Source organism: Nothobranchius furzeri, chromosome 18 (genome assembly GCF_043380555.1).
Source record: "Nothobranchius furzeri strain GRZ-AD chromosome 18, NfurGRZ-RIMD1, whole genome shotgun sequence".
NCBI lineage: Eukaryota > Metazoa > Chordata > Actinopteri > Cyprinodontiformes > Nothobranchiidae > Nothobranchius > Nothobranchius furzeri.
This window is the reverse complement of record NC_091758.1, coordinates 15,651,384-15,671,057: the sequence shown is the minus strand read 5'-3', so window position 1 is coordinate 15,671,057 and position 19,674 is coordinate 15,651,384. Positions and strand designations below refer to the sequence as shown.

The 19,674-nt window shown below is 47.2% G+C and overlaps 1 protein-coding gene across 1 annotated transcript; it reads right to left on the bottom strand.

Annotated features, from left to right (window-relative positions):
• Nucleotides 1-996: 996 nt before the first annotated feature.
• Nucleotides 997-6,297, bottom strand: LOC129157461 (uncharacterized). Its single transcript, XM_054736690.2, has 4 exons — nt 6,108-6,297; nt 5,943-5,962; nt 1,755-2,120; nt 997-1,684 (listed from the first exon to the last, which is right to left on the bottom strand). Exons 1-4 carry the CDS (start codon nt 6,295-6,297, stop codon nt 1,115-1,117), a joined length of 1,146 nt encoding a protein of 381 aa, XP_054592665.2. The 3' UTR covers nt 997-1,114.
• Nucleotides 6,298-19,674: the final 13,377 nt, after the last annotated feature.

The following is a 19,674-nucleotide window of genomic DNA, read 5'->3' as shown; positions in this document are numbered from 1 at the left end:
GTCTGAATCAGCCACCCTGTCCGTAACAAGTCCGGACCTGTTACTAGGGGCTTCGTCCGGATAAATTCCGGAGCACGTTATCCGGATGTTTGTATTCAGACACAAAGGTCTTACGGACAGAGTCCGGAACATTTCCGTTTTTCATGGCCTGTCTGAAGGGGGCTTTATAATCCTGTGATCAGTAGTGTTTTACAAGTAATTATAATCTTGGACATTTGCACTAGACACTAATGACACGTAATGCCAAAGTCACACCAGAACCTTCGTTCTATTTCGTCTAGTCTTAGCCCTTAAGCGAGCTGCTATTGGAAGGGTGATCTCATCATCAGCCAATCATGAAGAGCTTAAATGTACGCCCACCACGTGGGCACCCCTTGTGGGTTATATAAGTGGAGCGACTCCACTGCTGGCCTCCGTTTTCTCTTCACGCCAAGCTTAAGAGCTTCCTTTAAGAGCAATTATACAAGAAAAATCTACTCACCGACCATGTCCAGCGACGCCAGGACCTGCCCGGCCTGCCAGACGGGCTTCATCTCCAGCGGCGACCTGCACGCCAAGTGTGAGGTCTGTCTCGGGGCTCACCACACTGGCCTGGCCTTGACCCCCAGGCCTCGTGCCTGTTTTGTACCGCTCTGCCTGTGGCTGAAAAGGTCCACCGGGTCGAGTACTTCACCCCCTCCACCGACGAGGAAATTCCGGTGGCTGGCACGTACTCGCTGGACAAGGCGTTACGGTTCTTCAACGTCGGCCAGAAGCCGGCTGGCTCCTACCGATTGGACGGTGTCATCGACAGAGAGGAGTACGACGAGGCTGGCTGCCATAGCCCTTTTTCCCTCCTGTGCAACACGGAGGTCGAGAAGCCTCGTGAGGAGCACGACGAGGCTGGCTGCCGCAGCCATTATTCCCTCCTGTACAACACGGAGGTTGACGAGCCTCGTGAGGAGCACGACGAGGCTGGCTGCCATAGCCCTTTTTCCCTCCTGTACAACACGGAGGTCGACGAGCCTCGTGAGGAGTACGACGAGGCTGGCTGCCGCAGCCATTATTCCCTCCTGTACAACACGGAGGTTGACGAGCCTCGTGAGGAGCACGACGAGGCTGGCTGCCGCAGCCATTATTCCCTCCTGTACAACACGGAGGTCGACGAGCCTCGCTCAGCGGGTCCTTCTGCTCCAGTGGTTTCTCGCTCCTCCCTGCCAGCAGTTAGAGCGCTGCTCCAGGAGCTGCCCGCCATCATCTCCGCGACTGCGACCCGCAAGCGGCTAGCCGTTCCAGAACCGGCTCCCCTGAGGCAGATGAATTGGCGGGAATTTTCGGGGCAACACAGACGCGCTGTCCAGACCCCGTCTGGCCGCGCTTCCCAGCTGCCATGAGCTGCTGGTCCGCCGCTTCCGAGCCTGCCAGGCTCGAGGCGCCAATTTTCACATATGCGCCCATTACCAAGGTCGAGGGCTTCTCCGACCAGGGCTGGCCATCTGTTCCTCCACTGGAGCCGGACTTGACCTCGCTGTGTGGCGTCAAGAACCACCTCACTGGACCGCGAGCAGTTCCCGCTAAGCATGACCAGCTGCTGAGGCGGCTCGCCGATCGCGCACACCAGTGCGCCTTCCAGACCGGCGCTGCAGGAAATACCATCGCCTTCTCGCCTTTGGCGTTTCCAAAATGGTGGAGGAGCTTGACTCTCCTGTCGAGTCAAAAACCATCATTACTAAAACTGCTGATGCCATCCTCAATATGTGCGCTGCTGTACTCACCGGTTCTGCTCGCATTGCTGCCTGGCAGACCCTTATCCAGCGGCCTTGTGGCTCACGGCCCTGCCCTCCATTCCTGAACACCTGCACAGAGAGATGCTGGAAGGCCACATCACCTCTGACGTTCTGTTTGGTCCCCATCTTACGAGCGTCATCTAGAGGGCTCAGCGGCTGAACTTTCAGCCACGGTGCGAGACCTGGTCCACTCTCGGTCAACCTCGCACTCCGGCCGTTCCCCCAGAGGATGGGACAAACGGCGCGGAAACTCCATGCGCCCAGCTGCACGGCCCGCCCCGCGGAGCCGGCCTCCAGCTGAGGCGGGGCCAGGGAGTTGGCGGCCAACGGTTCCGAACGAGCCAGCAGACACAGCTTTGGCAGTCACAGGAACCTCGCCGAAAACAACCACGAAAACGACTCGTAGGGGGGAATGTGTGTGCTTATGGCTGCAATGTTAACTCTGTGAATTATTTTGGTTTTGAAATAAAACTCAAAAAACGTCACATCGAGAGCAGAATCCTACAGACCTCTGCAGAACCTTCTGCCGAATCCTCACACATGATGTTCCCCGCACCAAGCACTGCAGCACATCTGCATGTTCACACAGTCGGACTCGGTCATGTTACACGGTTAGCTGTGAAAGGGTGCGCTCCATTTGCGCACCGCCCCCAGCCTACGGCCAGGCCCGACTCATCCCGCTTCCCCCCACAACGTTGGGTGGGACGGGATGTCATGGCACTGTCGCGACCACGCGCACATTGCGCGGCTCCATCCGCTGGCACTTTGACGTCCCCGTGCACGGGCCCGGTTCCCACTCGTCCTTCATGGACTCCACGCTCTGCGGTGCGGATCAGCCTCTTCCAGCTGTTTCACACTCCCCCTTTCGAGCACAGCCCTCCATGGGTCGCTCCCAGTTCTCTGGTACGAGCGACGGCGGTAAGGGCGCGAAACCAATCCTCAGACGTTGCTCACGTGACCTCGAGCACACGTCCGCTGTCGGAACGCGCGCACGAATGCCTCCCTTTCGGCTACTCGCTAGCCCAGCGCACTTTCTCCAAATGTCTGGAGACCGCGCTGCAGCCACTGCGCACGGCGGGAACGAGGGTTTTATTTTACCGGGACGATCTGCTCCGATGCGCCCGGTCCGAGGACGGGGCGTCAGTGCAAACCAGGAGGTTAACAGAGCATCTGTCAACCCTGAGGTTTTCTATAAACTGGGGGAAGAACTTCGTTCTTCCATCCCAGTCGATTATGTTTCTCGGGGTGGAGCTGAACGCCTCTCTAATGAGAGCACGTTCGTCGCCGGTGAGAGCGGCAGATCTCACCACGGTGATCTCCCGCGTGCAACTCCGTGAGATCGTGAGAGCCCTGTTAGTCATGAGACTTCTGGGCATGATGGCTGCAGCCCACTCGGTGGTGCTGCTGGGGTTGTTGCACTCGAGGCGCCTGCAAAGTTGGTTCATCTGCCTCCGGGTACACCCGATACGTCAGAAGAGACGTATGTTGAGGGTTTCCCCCCTCAGTGGGCGGGGACCTCGCTCACTGGGGGAATCCCTGCATCCCCTCACACGGGATTCCCATCGGACGTCCTGCGTCACACGTATCTGTGTTTACGTATGGGTCACTGTCTGGGGTGGAGGGCACGTGCTTGTCCCATACGGCGGCAGATCGCTGGCCCTCCCACACGCACGAGCACATAAATGTGTTGGAGCTTATGACAGTGAGGAATGTGCTCATGCACTTCGCTGCCCTTCTCGATGGCCGTCATGTCGAAGTTCACACAGACAGCCAGGTGGCGGCAGCCTACATAAATCGCCAAGGGGGAGTTCGATCCCTCCCTCTATTGCGCATAGCCACAGATTTACTGTGTTGGGCACATGTCCACCTGCTGTGCCACCTACATTCCGGGGATCCTGAATGTAGCGGCAGACATCCTGTCGAGAGGGGGTCCCCGCGACTCCGACTGGCGTCTGCATCCCGCGCTGATATCACAGATCTGGATAAGGTTCGGGGAACCGTGTGGATCTGTTCACGGCTCGCGAAAACGCTCAGTGTCGCCTGTGGTTTTCCCTGAGTCTCCGGGACCAAACCTCACTCGGAGCGGACGCCTTCTCACACCAGCCCGGGCTTCGAACGCTCCTTTATGCGTTTCCACCAGTCCCTCTGATTCCCCGTCTCCTGGACCGAGTTCGGTCAGAACAGCTCTCGGTAATTTGGCTCCCAGACGCCTGTCCGCGTCATGGCTTCCGGACCAGCAAGCGCTACTGTCCGGCTCCCCGTGGAGACTCCCGCGAAGGGAGGACGCCCCTCCCCAGGCGGATGGGATAATCAGACATCCTCCGGAAATAAGCCATCGGCTGTGGGTCTGGCCGCTGAGCGGTTTTGATTAGGGGTTTCTGGGCTGCCGCATGATGTGGTCGCCATGATTCAGAGTGCACGGGCGCCTTCTACGTCACATCTTATGCTGCTAAATGGGCAGCTTTCCAGAAATGGTGCACAGAGCGGAATGTTCAAGCGCTCTCCTGCCAGCTGGCGGATGTCCTATCGTTTCTGCAGCTACGGACGGACAGGGGCCTCGCATTCAGCACTATTAAAACATATGCTGCAGCTATCTCATGCTGTCATCAGGGTTTTGGTGATAGATCTGTTTTCGATCATCCCCTCACAAAACGTTTTCTAAAAGGTGTCAGAAGGAACAGACCTGTGTCCCGTCCGCTAATTCCCCAGTGGGACCTAATGGTGGTTCTGCGTGGCTTATCTGAAGCCCCATTTGAGCCCTTGGACCAGGTCTCACTCAAGTTCCTGTCACTTACAACTGCCTTGCTGCTGGCATTGGCATCAGTCACGAGAGTGAGCGACCAAACCGCCCTCTCCGTGGCTCCCGCATGCCTCAGGATCCGGGCAGATGGCGGGTCTGCTGTTTTCTGCCCCAACCCAGCCTTTGTGCCCGAAAAACATTAATGCTTCCTTCAAATCCAGGTCAATTTCATTGGCTGGACTTTTTCCTCCTCCCCATAATTCTGAGGAGGAGCGGCTTCCCCTCTTCTCTGCCCGGTGCGCTCGCTCGCACGATATGTGTCACGCACTTCAGGGATTCGCCGCTCACAAAGCCTGTTTGTGCACTACAGGGAGTCTTCCCTTGGGCACGCGCTGTTGGCCCAGCGCCTTTGACTCTGGCTATGTGACGCCATTTCACTCGCTTACACATCATCGGGGCTGCATCCTCCTGAGACACTCAGGGCTCACTCAGCCAGAGGGATTTCCTCTTCTGTGGCGCCCCAAAGTGGTGTGTCAATGGAAGTCATTTGTCAGGCTGCTTCATGGGCTTCACCCTGTTCCTTTACTCGTTATTATTTACGAGATGTGTCTTCAGGATCCATCACTCGTTCAGTGCTTGGACCTCAGCAGGCTGAGTGAACGCATTATGGCACCTCATCAGCCCTGCTTGAATGAATTTCATCCTCTTGTGGATGATATTTTTTAGTGGTGGCCCCACTCTTCTCTCTGGCTGCCTCAGCCTTTTAAGCCCTGGGCTGAGGCTGAGCGACCCCCACTAAAAGGAGACATGTTGGGTGTGTCCATTGGTTGAGCTAACCAGTGTGGCGTAAACCCATCCAGCTGCGCTTTATTCCAATAGCAGCTCGCTTAAGGGCTAAGACTAGACGAAATAGAACGTTGGTTACGTATTGTAACCCCAGATTCTATGAGTCTAGTCGCAGCCCTTAAGCCACTTGGCCACACTGGTTCTGTTAGGACTAAGAGCCATCGGAGGCGAGCAGTGGAGTCGCTCCACTTATATAACCCACAAGGGGTGCCCACGTGGTGGGCGTACATTTAAGCTCTTCATGATTGGCTGATGATGAGATCACCCTTCCAATAGCAGCTCGCTTAAGGGCTAAGACTAGACTCATAGAATCTGGGGTTACAATACATAACCAACGTTTCTGGCGCAAGACATGGTTTTCTGTGGTGTTTTTATAAACAGGGGTGCACATAATATTTTTGGGTTGGCACTCAGGGGAGAACCTATGGTTGTTGCTTGGTCCTCACATTTTTTAATGCACTAATTCTTAACCCAACTCACTATAGGAACAAAACAGAGTAACGTGTTGATGATGCAACATATTTTAATTTTGACAGAAAAACATAAGTACAAGTACATATTGCCAGCTTAACTTAAACCTTCTAATTTACAAACAACATGACTGAATTGTCTGGATGTAAAACACAATGTGTTAACAGCTGCTTTTGTGATAACAAAAGTCAAATAAAATGAATTTTAAAGCCCTAAACAAAATTACTATTTCAGAGCACTGATGTTTTTAAAATGGCATAAATGCAGTTTTTATTTCTACAGACCCTCATCATCCTCCTCCTCACTATCCTGACTGGCTTCCTCCATTTCACACACAGCGGAGGACAACTTTCTGATGTTCTCTGCTGTTAGTATGTTTATCAAATGCTGGATGATTGAAGTTTTAGTGCCTATGTAAAAGGCGCTGTTTTTGTCTGCCAGGATGGGATTTTCATGGCATAATCCACACCACATCTCTGTGCATTTGTTTGTTTGAAGCCAGCCGACCTCCTGCAGCCACTTCTCCGTGAATACTCTTTTCTTTTGCGGTTCCGACTCAGTCTGACGTTTTTTTTGGAGGCGGAGGAACACCAAAATAATTACTTAATGGAGCTTGCTTCTTGGACATCTTTAAAATGCTCCAGAAATGTCTTTCTTCCTCCACAAAATCTTAGGTGCGCAAATGCATGCTGCAGCTTTTTTTCAGGTGCGCATTCTTTATTTTGACAGCGCATGCGCACCTGCAGACCACTTATGTGCACACCTGTGTATAAACCATCTTTTGCATGTCAAATTCTGATTCGCCAGTAAACCAAAATATGACAATTATAAAAACTATTCCACGCCACCTTTTCTTTAGTTCAAAGCGTTCTAGAGAAGTCTCGGACAGGCCATCCGGACTTCATCTTCAGCCAAAAAGAACTTCGACAAGCTGGATAAAATCTGTTGCAAGTTACACCTGACCGCAACGGTTCCTTCAGAATAAAAGCTGAACCTCACGACCCCTTCAGTATCTCGGAGACGTCAGTGATAACCTGTCATGACCTGGAAGCATTCCCAGACTACTTTGGTCGGCACCACTGCTTTTCTACCGGCTTCGGTTCCAAGGACGGTCCAAGAGAACCTCGACATTCTGGATCTAACGGAGGCTTCCCCTGGGGTACGTAGACCGACAGATGGCGTTTCATGTGTGTTATAAATCTCCTACTAAAGTTTAGAGTGAAACATTCACTCCCACTCAGAACTAAATGCTTCTCCAGATCTGTTAGTTCTGATAATAATATTCCACACACACCATCATCATCTCACGTCTCACTCCACCTTAGTCCATCAGTACACAGAGTGTTTAAGTTAGTCTTGTTTAAAATGTGTAGAAATAAATTTCTGAACTATTTTAAACCTGACTCTCTCTCTTTCCTCTGAGGTAATACGAAGTGTCGCTTAATCCCTGCAATAAAATTTCTGATCTTCTGGTTAAAATAGTCAAAGATCCATCAGATTGATATTTCATATTTCTATGGTTCATAAGTAAGACGTAAACTACCCATCCTTTACAACATGTTCTTCACATACTAAGCAAATGACACATATAATGACGACGTCATGGTTAAGAAAAGTCGGAACAAAACAGAAAGAAAATCAGCTAGAAGGCGTCCAGTGGGAGCATGGTTTGAGGTACAGAATGACACAAAAACATGAAGACGGTGGCCTGAGAAATGCTGCAGATTTATCATTGGCCTTCTTTAAAAGAGCTTTTTAACGTTGTTGGCTCCAAGAGCGATTTGTGGCGAATGTGCTGTGTTTAGTGCCAGCCTAAAAACCACAAGCTTCTGGCATTTAAGAATTTGCCATCAAACATGAAAAAACACATACAGGTGTAACGTTATGAAGTTCATAATTTTCAGCTCCACACAGCTGCCCCTGTACACAGTAACACCCGTGTAGAAAACGCCAAGGTCGGGTGTTCCTCAGACTGTTTACATTCCAGGAGAAGAGCCAGAAGGAGAAGAAGAACGCTTTCAATAATCAAAGTACTTAATTTCTGATTAAAGCTAATCGAAACAGATGTTGATCAATAGTAATCAAGTGAATGATCTGTGGAATAAAGATGTCATGATTTATGTGTTTAATGAAAACAGGACTACTGCACAGACAGACTGACCCTCATCTCCATAGAAACGCATGACACATTGTTCCAACCAATCAGAGCTTTCGGCTGCCGTAAGAGAATCTGGCTTGTTGAATTAAAGTGTCCAATCCCGTTTACTAAAACTTAAAACAACTCAGAGATATAAAAACAAGGCAACGCCATTTTATGAGCAGTTCCATTTTGACTTCAGTTCTGTTCAGTTGGAAGTCCTACGGGGTTCCACCATCATCAAAAGAGAAGTACAGCCTGGCCAGATGTGCTTTCTTCTTTAACTGAGAACTGTGAAGCTACTGGAGAGTTCCGTTGTTTACCAACAAGACGACATCCCTTCAAAATAAGAGCACCACTAGCTGACGCTGCCGATGGTACCGGGGTCGACCCTTCAGACGGGCTTTGACGTGCTGTGACCGCTGCTTCAACCAGCTCCAGTACACATCCGAGGTCCTAGGACCTGGCATTTCCTGATATACCTGGGAGACTCCACAGGGTACGTACACGGCAAAATAGCTGCTCATGTCATCAGCTTCCGAAGCCTCGTGGTCCGTAGTCATAACAACCAGATACGCTCCGTCAGCCTAAAGATCCTGAACAACACACACACGCACCAACACAACATACAAATCCATTTTCATCCATCACAGAGTCAGTCCTGGTAGATTGTTAAGAATTTATAATTAAGAAATTAAAGATTCTTAAACGATCCCAACTCTCTCTCTTTTCTTGTCTCAAAGTCAATACAGAGTGTTTAATTAAACTCCCTGATGATAAAAACAGCCCATCTTCTGATTATAAAACTAGATCTACTTACAGTATATTAAAATACAACTCTAGATCGTTACATCACTCTATTTCACTACACAGGTAAGCGTGATTTTTTGTTAGCTGCTGCTGAGCTTTTAGGTTTTTTAGGGCCACCATGGAAACAAGTGTTTTAAGCAGTTCAGAAGCCTCATGGCCTGAGGTTAAAAACTCGCTCTGAGTCTCTGTTCTGGCCATAATGCTGCGGAACCGTTTACACCACTCTGTTCTCCAAATTGGTACTAAAAGAAAAATGCCTAATTTTAGAGGCTTAGAGCGCATTGTTGCGTGTGTCTAATGCTCTAAATGTAACACATGAGAGTTCTGCAATAGTAGTCATTTGTCAATTACCCTTTTAGAAAACCAGTTGGGTTTTTTTTTTGGACGGTGCTGAACAAACTTTTCTCCATCTTGTACTTTTGTGGGCCAAACTCGTTTGCTCTTCTTTTTGTTTGTGTAGAGGAAGCATGCAAATCGTCTGGAAAGGTATAACAAACTGATATCGCCCAGTCTGAAGTGGAAATTAACCACTGATGAAGGTCCAAACAAACAACTAAAACTGTAGGAAACCAAGTGTTGGGTTATTTATAAATCCCTTAACCCTTAAACCTGAAATGAACACACACAAAGAGGAGGGAGGTCGTTTTACGCTGTGTGGCCAGAGCAGCGGAGTGAAGACATGGCACAAACCTCTCCGGGTCTCCGCCATACTTCTCTGCCCCTCTCTGTCCCACAGTAAGTTTTATTGAAAGACAGGACGAAGAAGGCGGGGCCTTCTCGAGTTACAGAGTTACAGGCTCATCTCCTAGGATAGCAAGCAGACACAAACAAAGCACAAACATCACATTCCTAAGACATTCAGGTGGAAAGCTGTTTAACGTAGGGAGTAAAAACAAGCCACATCTCCCTCATACAGAACCAGGTGCATTCAGTCAATATTCTATTTCTCATGGGAGTGTAACCCAATAACACAGAACAGCATGATCTGAGGAAGGCCGTTGTCCTCCCTGTTGAGATGGGAGGACTAGCACAGGATAACACTTGCATTTAATGAAGCAGCATGTGTTTCACTTAAAATGGCAGCTATGGTTTTTAAGCAGTAAATTCAACAAAAACCACTTTTTCCCTATCACCAAGAGTTTCACAAACAAGCGTGGATGATGCCAGCAATAGCTTAGTTGTACAAGGTCTGCACCCTCTCAGTGTTATCGAACAGGAGGGTTTTTAAACTCTTGTGCATCACTTACAACCAGATGTAACTGTAATGTCTCGAGGCACCACAAAAAACAAAGTGGAAAAAGCAAGACTGGAAATGAAGAAAAATCTAAAGGCTGCTATGAGTGAGGTTGAGTACATTGCCACCACCACAGACTGCTGGACCGCACACAAACGAAGTTCCATTGGTGTCACAGCACACTGGATAGAGCCTGAAACCATGGAAGGATGCTCTGCTGCACTAGCATGCAAACAGCTCAAAGGGTCACACACATTTTCTGCACTAAACGACATACATCCAGAATATAATATGATAAGATTGTTCACACAACTACAGGTTCTAACTGTATTAAAGCTTTTCGAGTCTATGGACAGCTGGATGAAAAGAATGGAGAACCTTTTGAGGGGACAATGCCAAATGAAACAGCAGAAAAACAGAACAGCGAGGATGAAGGGGAAAATGTGGATCTTGAGTTTGTTGAAGCTGGAACCATGTTGGATGATGACAATGGCCTAGACAGCACTTTTTTTTATATCTCCAAGTTCGTAGTTTCATTCGCAATTTTAGCCCCAATTTGTCAGATCTTCTAGGGGCCCCTACAACAGACTCCTTTTTGACCCCATCATCCACTATTAAAGGTGCTATTTCACATCTTTACAATCTTATTTTTTACTTTATGGCTGGCTCCACTGCGCAAAATCAAAGCACAATGGGGGGATTTGGGGGAGGAGATCTCGGAAGAGTTATGGGAGTCCAATTTAAACAGGATTCACTCCTCATCTTTGTGTGCTAGACAGTGTGATCCAGTGTAAGATACTGCATCGTACCCATCTCACTCGTGTTGTTTTCCAAAATCTATAAGGATATCAATCCCAAGTGTATTAGATGTCATCACGCACTAGCCTCCCATGTCAATCAATCAATCAATCAGATTTTATTTATAAAGCACTTTTCAAGCAAAGTGCTACTAAAAGTGCTTTACAGAATTAAAATGACATATGCGCACACGCACACACACACACCAGTAAAAATTTACATTGGGTAACCTGTAGGGCGGGGGTCGGCAACCCGCGGCTCTGGAGCCGCATGCGGCTCTTCCATCCATCTGATGCGGCTCTCTGTGCTTATAAAAGAATGAATGGATATTTAAAAAAAATGCTTTATATTTTACTGCATTAATTTGACATCTGTATGCCAATTCTAAATGTAAAGATTGTCTGCGTAAACCTGAACAGTTCCAACCCGGTCTTACTGTGAGACCGGGTTGACGGGTCACGCTTGTGCGCAATCATAGGCGCTTTTTGAGCTGAAGAGGATGTGAGATTCTGGGATTCTCCTCAGACAGGCTCCTGGATGTGTCACCACATTGGAGACAGGAACAAGCATTATTCAGCCAAAGTTTCATAATCAGGGAACATTTTTTAAGTGACAAGTCTCGCTTCAGTCGGAGGAAACCTCCCGCATGCGCTCTGGTTCTGCGACGTGTTCCAAGCCCCTCTCCACATCTTCAGCTCGCTGTGCACCATACGTACGCGCTGACAGTGTGCTGCGCTGAGCAGTGTCCAGCTCAGATGTTCAGATGAGATGAGTGATTTAGCTACATCTGCGATGTGCATAACGAATAAAATGTCAATTCGTCTGCATGCGTCAGGGTAATTCTTTCTATTCTTTCTCCGTCAAAATAAACGGTCAAATACGGGAACTATGCGGTCAACACAACACAAGCCCTGCTTTTAACTGTTCTGTTTTCTTGTGAAAATTGTTGCAAAGAGATATAATTAAACTTGATTAACACCAGAGCCAGGAGCACTGCTCCGTTATCTCCATCACTGTAAATGAGGGAAAAACAAATTGATCGGATCCTTTTCTGACCTTCCCCACCTACAAAGTTTAATTACAACAATCAAACGTGAAAGAGCCTGGATTTGTATTCTGAACAGTCTAAACATGTTAAAAAAAAACACATGACAAAAGTGGCACCTGCTCAGTAAAACCACCAACAGGGAAAAATATCAAAATATTGTCGGCAGAGACGGGCTACAACTTCTGGATCCATTTTATATAAATCGTTTTATTGATTATCTTCTTATGAAAGATAACTTTGACGTACACGAGCGACCGGTACTGGCTGCTGTCACCTGTTGTGATTGGTTAAAGCAGCTCTCTGCTGTCTGAGGGTAGGCCCCGCCCACAACGCCGCAGCTGCTGTGGCTCCCAGTGTTTTCTTTACTGTGGGAAACTGGTAATAAGGGCTCTTTGATGGGAACAGGTTGCCGAACCCTGCTCTAGGGCAACAAGACAGTGAATGGCATGTTTTTTTTTAGCAGAGGCGGTCAAATTGTTGGTAAGAAGATTTGGCACGTCTCCTCCATCTGTGCCAAATCTATGGCCTTGAGTAGAGGTCACTACTTACTTTTCTAGCCTACCTGTTGAAATGTTATATTTCAATTAATTTTATTGTTTATTTATATTCGTCTTTAAAATATCATGCCAAATACACAACACACACACCTGTAAAAATTTATATTCTGCTGAGTCCAGATGAGCCAAGTAAGGTAAGGCAAAGAAACGCCACCAGAGGAGCCGTCTGACCCGGGAGCATCAGGTCTTCCACACTGTAAGGGTGCTCAGAGGAGGGCGAGCATAGACCCCACTTAAACACTACCTGTAGAGCACCCAGGAAGCAACAGTCGAACCCCCCCCCCCCCCCCCCCCCCCCCCCCACCCCCGGGGGCAGAATTAAAATGAGTAAAAATATGAAAATAAAAGAGCTAATATAAATGACAAAAGTAAGAAAATAAATAATAAATTCATATGGAAAGTAAAATTATATTATTAAAAATGAAACTATGCTGAAATATAATCATATAAGACATGCAAAGCCAGTACTAAAATATAATCATGTAAAATGAGAAATAAAACTATAGTAAATGATTAGATAAAAGCTAACCTAAATAGGTGGGTCTTGAGCCTGGACTTAAAAACATGAACCTACTCTCCAGCCCTGAGGTCCCCTGGCAGCTCGTTCCAGAGGTGAGGGCTGTAACACTGGAAGGACGCCTCGCCATGAGTGTGTCCTGACTTTAGGTATGACAAGGAGATGCCTGCCAGAGCGCAGAGGCCGTGAGGGTTCATATGGTAAAAGCAGTTCTGAGAGATAAGAAGGCCCAAGACCATTAACCCTTTGATGTATGAATTATGAAATCTTCAACCATGATTTTTTTAAACAATTTTATTCATTTATTCATCAATTACTAAATTCCTTTGGCAGGATAAACCTTCACGAATAAGCTTAAAAACACTTCAGAAGACCAAAGAAAGAGGAGGACTGGATCTACCCAACTTTTATTATTATTTCTTAGCCAACAGGCCGCAATATATACCAAGATGGTTGCAAGATAACCCACTAGATGAGTCCTGGTTAGACATAGAACAGACACTTTGCAATACGATACATCTTTCAGACTTACCATTTATTAGCTCAAGCATGAGAAAACATGAAGGCTTCAAAAGTATTTGTATCAGCACCTCTCTGACAGCATGGTGGGAGTATCTTAAAATGACAGAGTCTTCACTAGTACCATGCAGACACACACCTATCTGGAATAATCCTGATATTTTGCAAAATAATAAAATGATGAACCTCCCGGACTGGAAAAATAAAGGAATCCTATACCTGGAACACATATATGAAGGATTGGACTTCATCCCATTTAATCAAATAGTCTCCCAATTTGGAATAGATAAGAATAGCTTTTTAGAATACCACCAAATTAAATCTGTAGTCAAACAAAAATTTAAGCTCAATAAAATAGAATTACAAACACCACCAAGGGTAGTAGACTTCTATAATCTCAAACCCCCCAACTACTATCTAAACTATATAAGACACTGTCCAAAATAGACGATAGAATAGCAATCCCTATTGAAAAATGGGAGGTGGATCTATCAGTCAGCTTTGACCAGAACTTCTGGTCCCAAACTTGTTTAAAAACTTTTAAAATGATCAGACACTCCAATTTACAATTAATTCAGTACAAAATTCTACACAGAGTACACTATAAGGGTCATCGGATGTTCAAGATGGGGTTTGTGACACCTGTACACATTGCACAAACAACATTCCTGACAATTACATTCATGCACTGTGGTCCTGTCCACCTGTCCAGGAATTTTGGGGTTGAGTATGTGAAGACCTGTCAAAGTCTCTGAAATGTCATATCCCAACCACCCCCTCTCTTTGTATACTGGGAAACCTGGAGGATGTCCCGAATGAAACATCTTTGGTTCACGTGGTTCTGACTGCCATATGCATCGCTAAGAAAACTATCCTCTTGAATTGGAAAAGTAGAGAAACTCTCTATAGAAATCTTTTGTTAGATCATATTACACTTGATTTAGCCTCTGCTTCCACTTCAAATCAATCTCTCTGGGCTCCTTTGATCGGTTCCATCACAAAGCGATGATGGGGGACCGTTGATGTTGGCCTGCGGGATGATGTGGGGGGGGTCTGAGTTTGGAGTATCCGGATGTTCCCTGGGGGTGGGTTCACTGGGGATGTCTGGGACTGGGGGGGCCGTTGCCCCCCTCTGGAGGTGCTTGGGTTGTCTCGGGGGGTGGACTACTGGCGGTCGTGAGTGGGGCCCCTTGGAGGTCTTGGCGGCAGCCATGGGTCACTGCCTGGCAGCTGCATTGCCCCTGGGCGGGTCTTGGGGGGGGGGGCAGGAACATGCAGCAGTGCCTGGCCCGGGTTCAGGGACCTAGGGTAGACCTTGGCTCCTCTGCTCTCCTATCACAGGGGAGGGGGAGGTCCAGGAGGGGGAGGACCCAACCTTACCTGGATGTCCTATGTCTTATATATTCTGGAAGTTGTGCAAATGCAGGGATGGGCATAGATATTCTGCTGGGGAGGGGCTGGGTTAATGCCCCTGGACTCCATGAGGCTCTGTAATGCTGCTGCTTTGGGCCCTGGCAGGATGGGCTGGGGTCTCCATGCCCTTGGCGGCAATTTGACAACAGAGGTGACTATTGGGGCCAGTGGGGGAAGCTGGCTCCCTGGAGGGCTAAGCCTAACCAGCCGTTCCCATTCCGTCCCCATCCCTGCATATTTCTCTCCTCCTGCTCCCTCACATCTTCACACAAACATGCACATAGGACCTTGGGGGGTGGACAAGTCAGGGAGTGCGGGTATGGACCCCATTTCCGCATTCCTGTGGCAACCTGCCCCCAATTTTATTTTCACCTTATACACTTCCATCAACGACATTCCACGCAAACACACACCTTGGGAGTGAGCACATTCAACGGCACTTGGCAGGGGGATTTCTCAGCCTCCTCCCGAGTGCCGGTGCCCACTTCCAATTTTAAACTGCACTTAGACACCGAGGGCTGTGGGTGCAAGTGGGGTGGTGCAGTGGCATCAGCTGGCATAGGCTGGACAATGCCCGCTCACCACAGCCATGGAATACACCTCATTAACATACAACACTATATTGGAGCAGGTGGGGGGGGGAGACTAGGGGTCTTAGCACACCTCTGTTGTTGCTTTGCTTCCTGGGGCTGGAGGCTAGGAGGGAGATCTGGCCATCTGGTTGGGGTCTGGGGTGGTGGGTTGCTGTGCTCAGCGTTGGGCGGGGGAGCCAGCTCATCAGCACCCCAGCAGAAAGGGTCAAACTCTGGTAACCGGTGATGGTTGTACCCCATGTGCAGCAGTACCGGGACCAGAGTGAATAGGGTGTATATGGGGAGCGTGAGTGGATGTCCGGCGTGCATTTTTGTAAGTCTCTGGTTGTATGTGCATGTGTGAGCATGAGGGAGAGAGTGTGTGACTGTGTTTGTGTATGACTGTATGTCAGGTGGGGCCTTTGACTCCTCCCCTCTCCTGGGATTTCTTTTGATGATATAGATCAGGGTTTCTCAACGGGGGCTGTAGCGCCCCCCAGTGGGCGTTCAGACTATATAAGGGGGCGGTGAAAGTTTTTTGCCACTGAAGGGGGCGCTGAGATGCTAATGGTGTACGCTAGCGATACAGGACATTCATAACAGACAATGGCTCAGAATAAAAAGAAGTGCTGACAGTACAATGTGGACTACCTTCGGTGGATTTAGTCCTTCACCCACGAATCCACAACTCCCCATGTGCCTGCTTTGTGAACAAGTTTTTTGAAACGAAGCAATGCAACCCTCCCGGCTTAAGGAGCACTTTTCCAAAATGCATCCAGACAAAGCTTCAAAGGAACTGAACTATTTTCAGGTAATTAAAGAGAGACACTCTAAGAGAGGTAGCATTTGCTCGAAGCATGATTTTACTGGACCGGGGATTATCGCTTCCTACAATATCTCGTTGCTAATAGCTAAAACCACTTTTTTATGATACTTTTTTTAATGACATATTTGTATGAAACTGTTTCAAACTGAAGGTTGAATTGTATATATATATATATATATATATATATATATATATATTTTTTTTTTTAATTATGATTTTTGTATCAAAAAACTTTCTGTTTCTCTGCATGGGACATTGGTGGGCAGTAAGGGATTTCAGCATGACTTGGGGGGGCATTTAGCTGAAAAAGGTTGAGAAACCCTGATATAGATCTTCGTCTCCCCTCCCCCTGCCACACCTGGTGTGGGGTGCGGTGCCTTGGTCTGCCTGAGTGTTCGTGGCTCCCGGGTCATGGGGTTTAAGATTTTTGGTGTCTGCCTGATCAATCCCGGTGGCTGCCTGATGGGGTCTGGGTCCCTGGGCTCTGCTGGGTCCCCGGCGGGGGGTGGTCGCTCCTGGGTCCCGGGTCGCTGGGTTCCGGGCTCGGCCGGCTAGGGGGTGGGAGGCTGCGGGCGGGCCTGAGGGCTTGCCGGTGATGTCTCCCGGGACTCTGCCGGCTGCTGGTTGTGGTCCCCCGGGGCGATCCTCTGTGCCTCTCGAGGGGGGCGGGGGCCTTTCTGGTTGCAGTCTCCTTGGGGTTCCTGTGTTCTGGGGCAGTGCCTGGATCTCTGGGACTTGGAGCTCCCCCCGTCTCCTACGCATCTTTGGCGGGCGGGTCTGTGGTCCCTCGCACGCTCTATTGGACGCTCCTGTAGATAAACCTTGCATAAACAAGCGCGTGTACACACACAGGTGCTCACATGGTGCTCTCAAAAGTATGGGCTTGGGCACGTTAAACACAGGTCTTAAGACTATGGTGGGCACTTAATTCACTGTGATTTATTATCGTGTGACTGTTCAGTTAAACAATGTTGATTATATATTTCTTCATCAAGTTGACGCAGTGATAGCTTGATCTTGTTGTATTGTTGTTGTCCCATTTTTTTGTTTTTTTATTGCATTTTTTCTTGTCTCTTTCTGCAGGTCTAGAAGCAGACTCTTGTTCATTGTTTATTTTTGTGGAACCCTCCACCCCTGTCCCCCCTCTCTCCCCACCTTTTGTCTTTTCCTTTCTCTTTCACCTCTGACTCCGTGTCTGGTCGGAATTACAAAGCATTCAAAAACAATAATAAAGTTTTAAGTATCAGGCGCGACATTAAAAGCAGACGCTTTGATGCTCCACCTGAGAGTAAATCTGTAAGGCGTGTTACCAGCATTCAGACATCAATTCTGTTTGCTTCACAGCCAGACAGGACACGGTAAAAAAAAAAACAAAAAAACAATTTTATTCATTGATTTTTAGGTGTAAATTAAACAAATTTCATATTTACATATTTTTTGTAACATTTAATTTACTAATAATTTATTACATGTCCACCTCAGTGGACAGCGTGCATTCTGAACATGAAATATGTTGGCTTGACTTACTGAAGTCCAAATGGAGAGGCTCAAATGCAATTAAGTCTTCAACAGCTGTGCCTAATAGCAAAAATAAATAACAATTTTGAGTACCTACCCACTGTAGTCACCATTATGCATCAAATTGTTAAGACACTTAAAAACCATTAGAAGAGCCTTAAATTTGATCCTGAAACATACAGGGAGCCAGTGAAATGATTCTCAAACTGGTGTAATGTGCTCCCGCATCCTGGTCTTCATCAGGACACATGCTTCTGAATTTTGTAGAAGTTGTAAGCTTGAGATGATCTTTTTGGGAAGACCAGAAAGCAGGTCATTACAGTAGTCTAGTCTACTGGTGATAAAAGCATACATCAGCATCTCCGTATTGGCCTTAGGGAGAATGGGGCGGACTCTGGCGATGTTCTTTAGATGATAAAAACCTATTTTTGTGATGTTTTTAAAGTGTGGGATAAACGTCAGCTCAGAGTCAAAGATGACACCCAGGTTCTTCACTTGTTCAGATGGATTAAAAGACAGATTGTAAATTTCGATAAAAGTTTCTCTCTGGGCCTCAGGTCTGACAACCTAACTTCAGTTTTGTCCTGGTTGAGCTGGAGAAAGTTTGCTGCCATCCATGATTTCATGTCTAAAATGCAATTAAAAAGTGTAGCCATTGGCCGAGAGTCATCAGGAGACACAGATGTACATATGTTGTGGTCCTGCCCTTCATTATTCAATTTTTGGACAGTTATTTAGCTCTATTTCTGTGTGTGGGTATTCAATTTGCTCCAACAGCATGTATCACTTTGGGGTCTTACCTCCCACTCTGCAGTTTCCTAAATATAAAGCTGACTTTGTAGCCTTTGTATCCTTATTGACTAGATGGTTAACTTCACTGCAGTGGAGGTCCCCTGCGCCATCTTCTTATTTGTCTTGGATCAAGGACATCCTTCAGTTTGTTGCATTGGAAAAAACTGGGTGCTCAATACATGGTTTCTCTGTTCCCAAGTTCAATAAAACTTGGGCTCCATTTTTTGCTTATGTTAAGGGTTTGAATTTTATAGCCATTCCTGAGTAGCTACTCCAATTGTCTATGATAGAGAAAAATAGGTTTTCGCTGACATTACCACTTAAAATCATAGCTGCCTTATAAGTAAAACTCATTGCTTCATTGAAATGCAAGTGTTATCCTTTGCCAGCTTTCCTGTCTCAACAGGGAGGACAACGACTTTCTTCAGACCACGCTGGTCTGTGTTATCAGTTATACTCTCATGGGAAACAGCATGTTGACTGAATGCACCTGGTTTTGTATGAGGGAGTTGTGGCATTGTTTTTACTCCCTACATTAAACAGCTTTCCACCTGAATCTCTACGGAGCAGTTTAGGAATGTGATGTGATGTGTGTGCTTTCTAATAAATACCCTGAGAGAACGGCGAGAACCTGAGTCTGTTGTGCTCAGGTGTGTATTCATTTCATCTCTCCACTTTGCAAAGTAAAATGGAACAATAATATTGCTCTAATCCTCTGTGCGTTTGACTTCTCTTAAGGTGACCTGGTTTATTAAAAAATAACCCAACAGTTTACAAAGTACAATGTGTGATTCTGCATGCTAGGAGACTTTATATTTTTCTGTGTACAATGAAGTATGCTGTGCTCTTACGAGTAAAGGGTGACCATGGCTGGGGGGGGGGGGGGGTATTTTTCTTTCTTTAGTTTATGTCTCATGACATGGATTTTGACACAGCATTAACTCGAACTGCTATCTTGGAATGTCATTAAAAACTTAACAAAGGTTAAAAAAATTAAAATACAAAAATGTTAGTATTTATTCAGTCTGGACCTTGAAGGAAAATGTACAACATTCAAACCATATACATTTCTTTATTCAAGAAAGCCAAAATAAAACCAAAGCAATCACA

Coding starts and splice junctions, on each gene's coding strand:
- LOC129157461 (XM_054736690.2), bottom strand. CDS start 6,297: ATGTGGTGTGGATTATGCCATGAAAATCCCATCCTGGCAGACAAAAAC. Junction 5,963..6,107: donor TGAGGAGGAGGATGATGAGG/GTCTGTAGAAAT, acceptor TTTTACATCCAG/ACAATTCAGTCATGTTGTTT. Junction 1,685..1,754: donor CAGCAATGCGAGCAGAACCG/GTGAGTACAGCA, acceptor TTGACTCGACAG/GAGAGTCAAGCTCCTCCACC.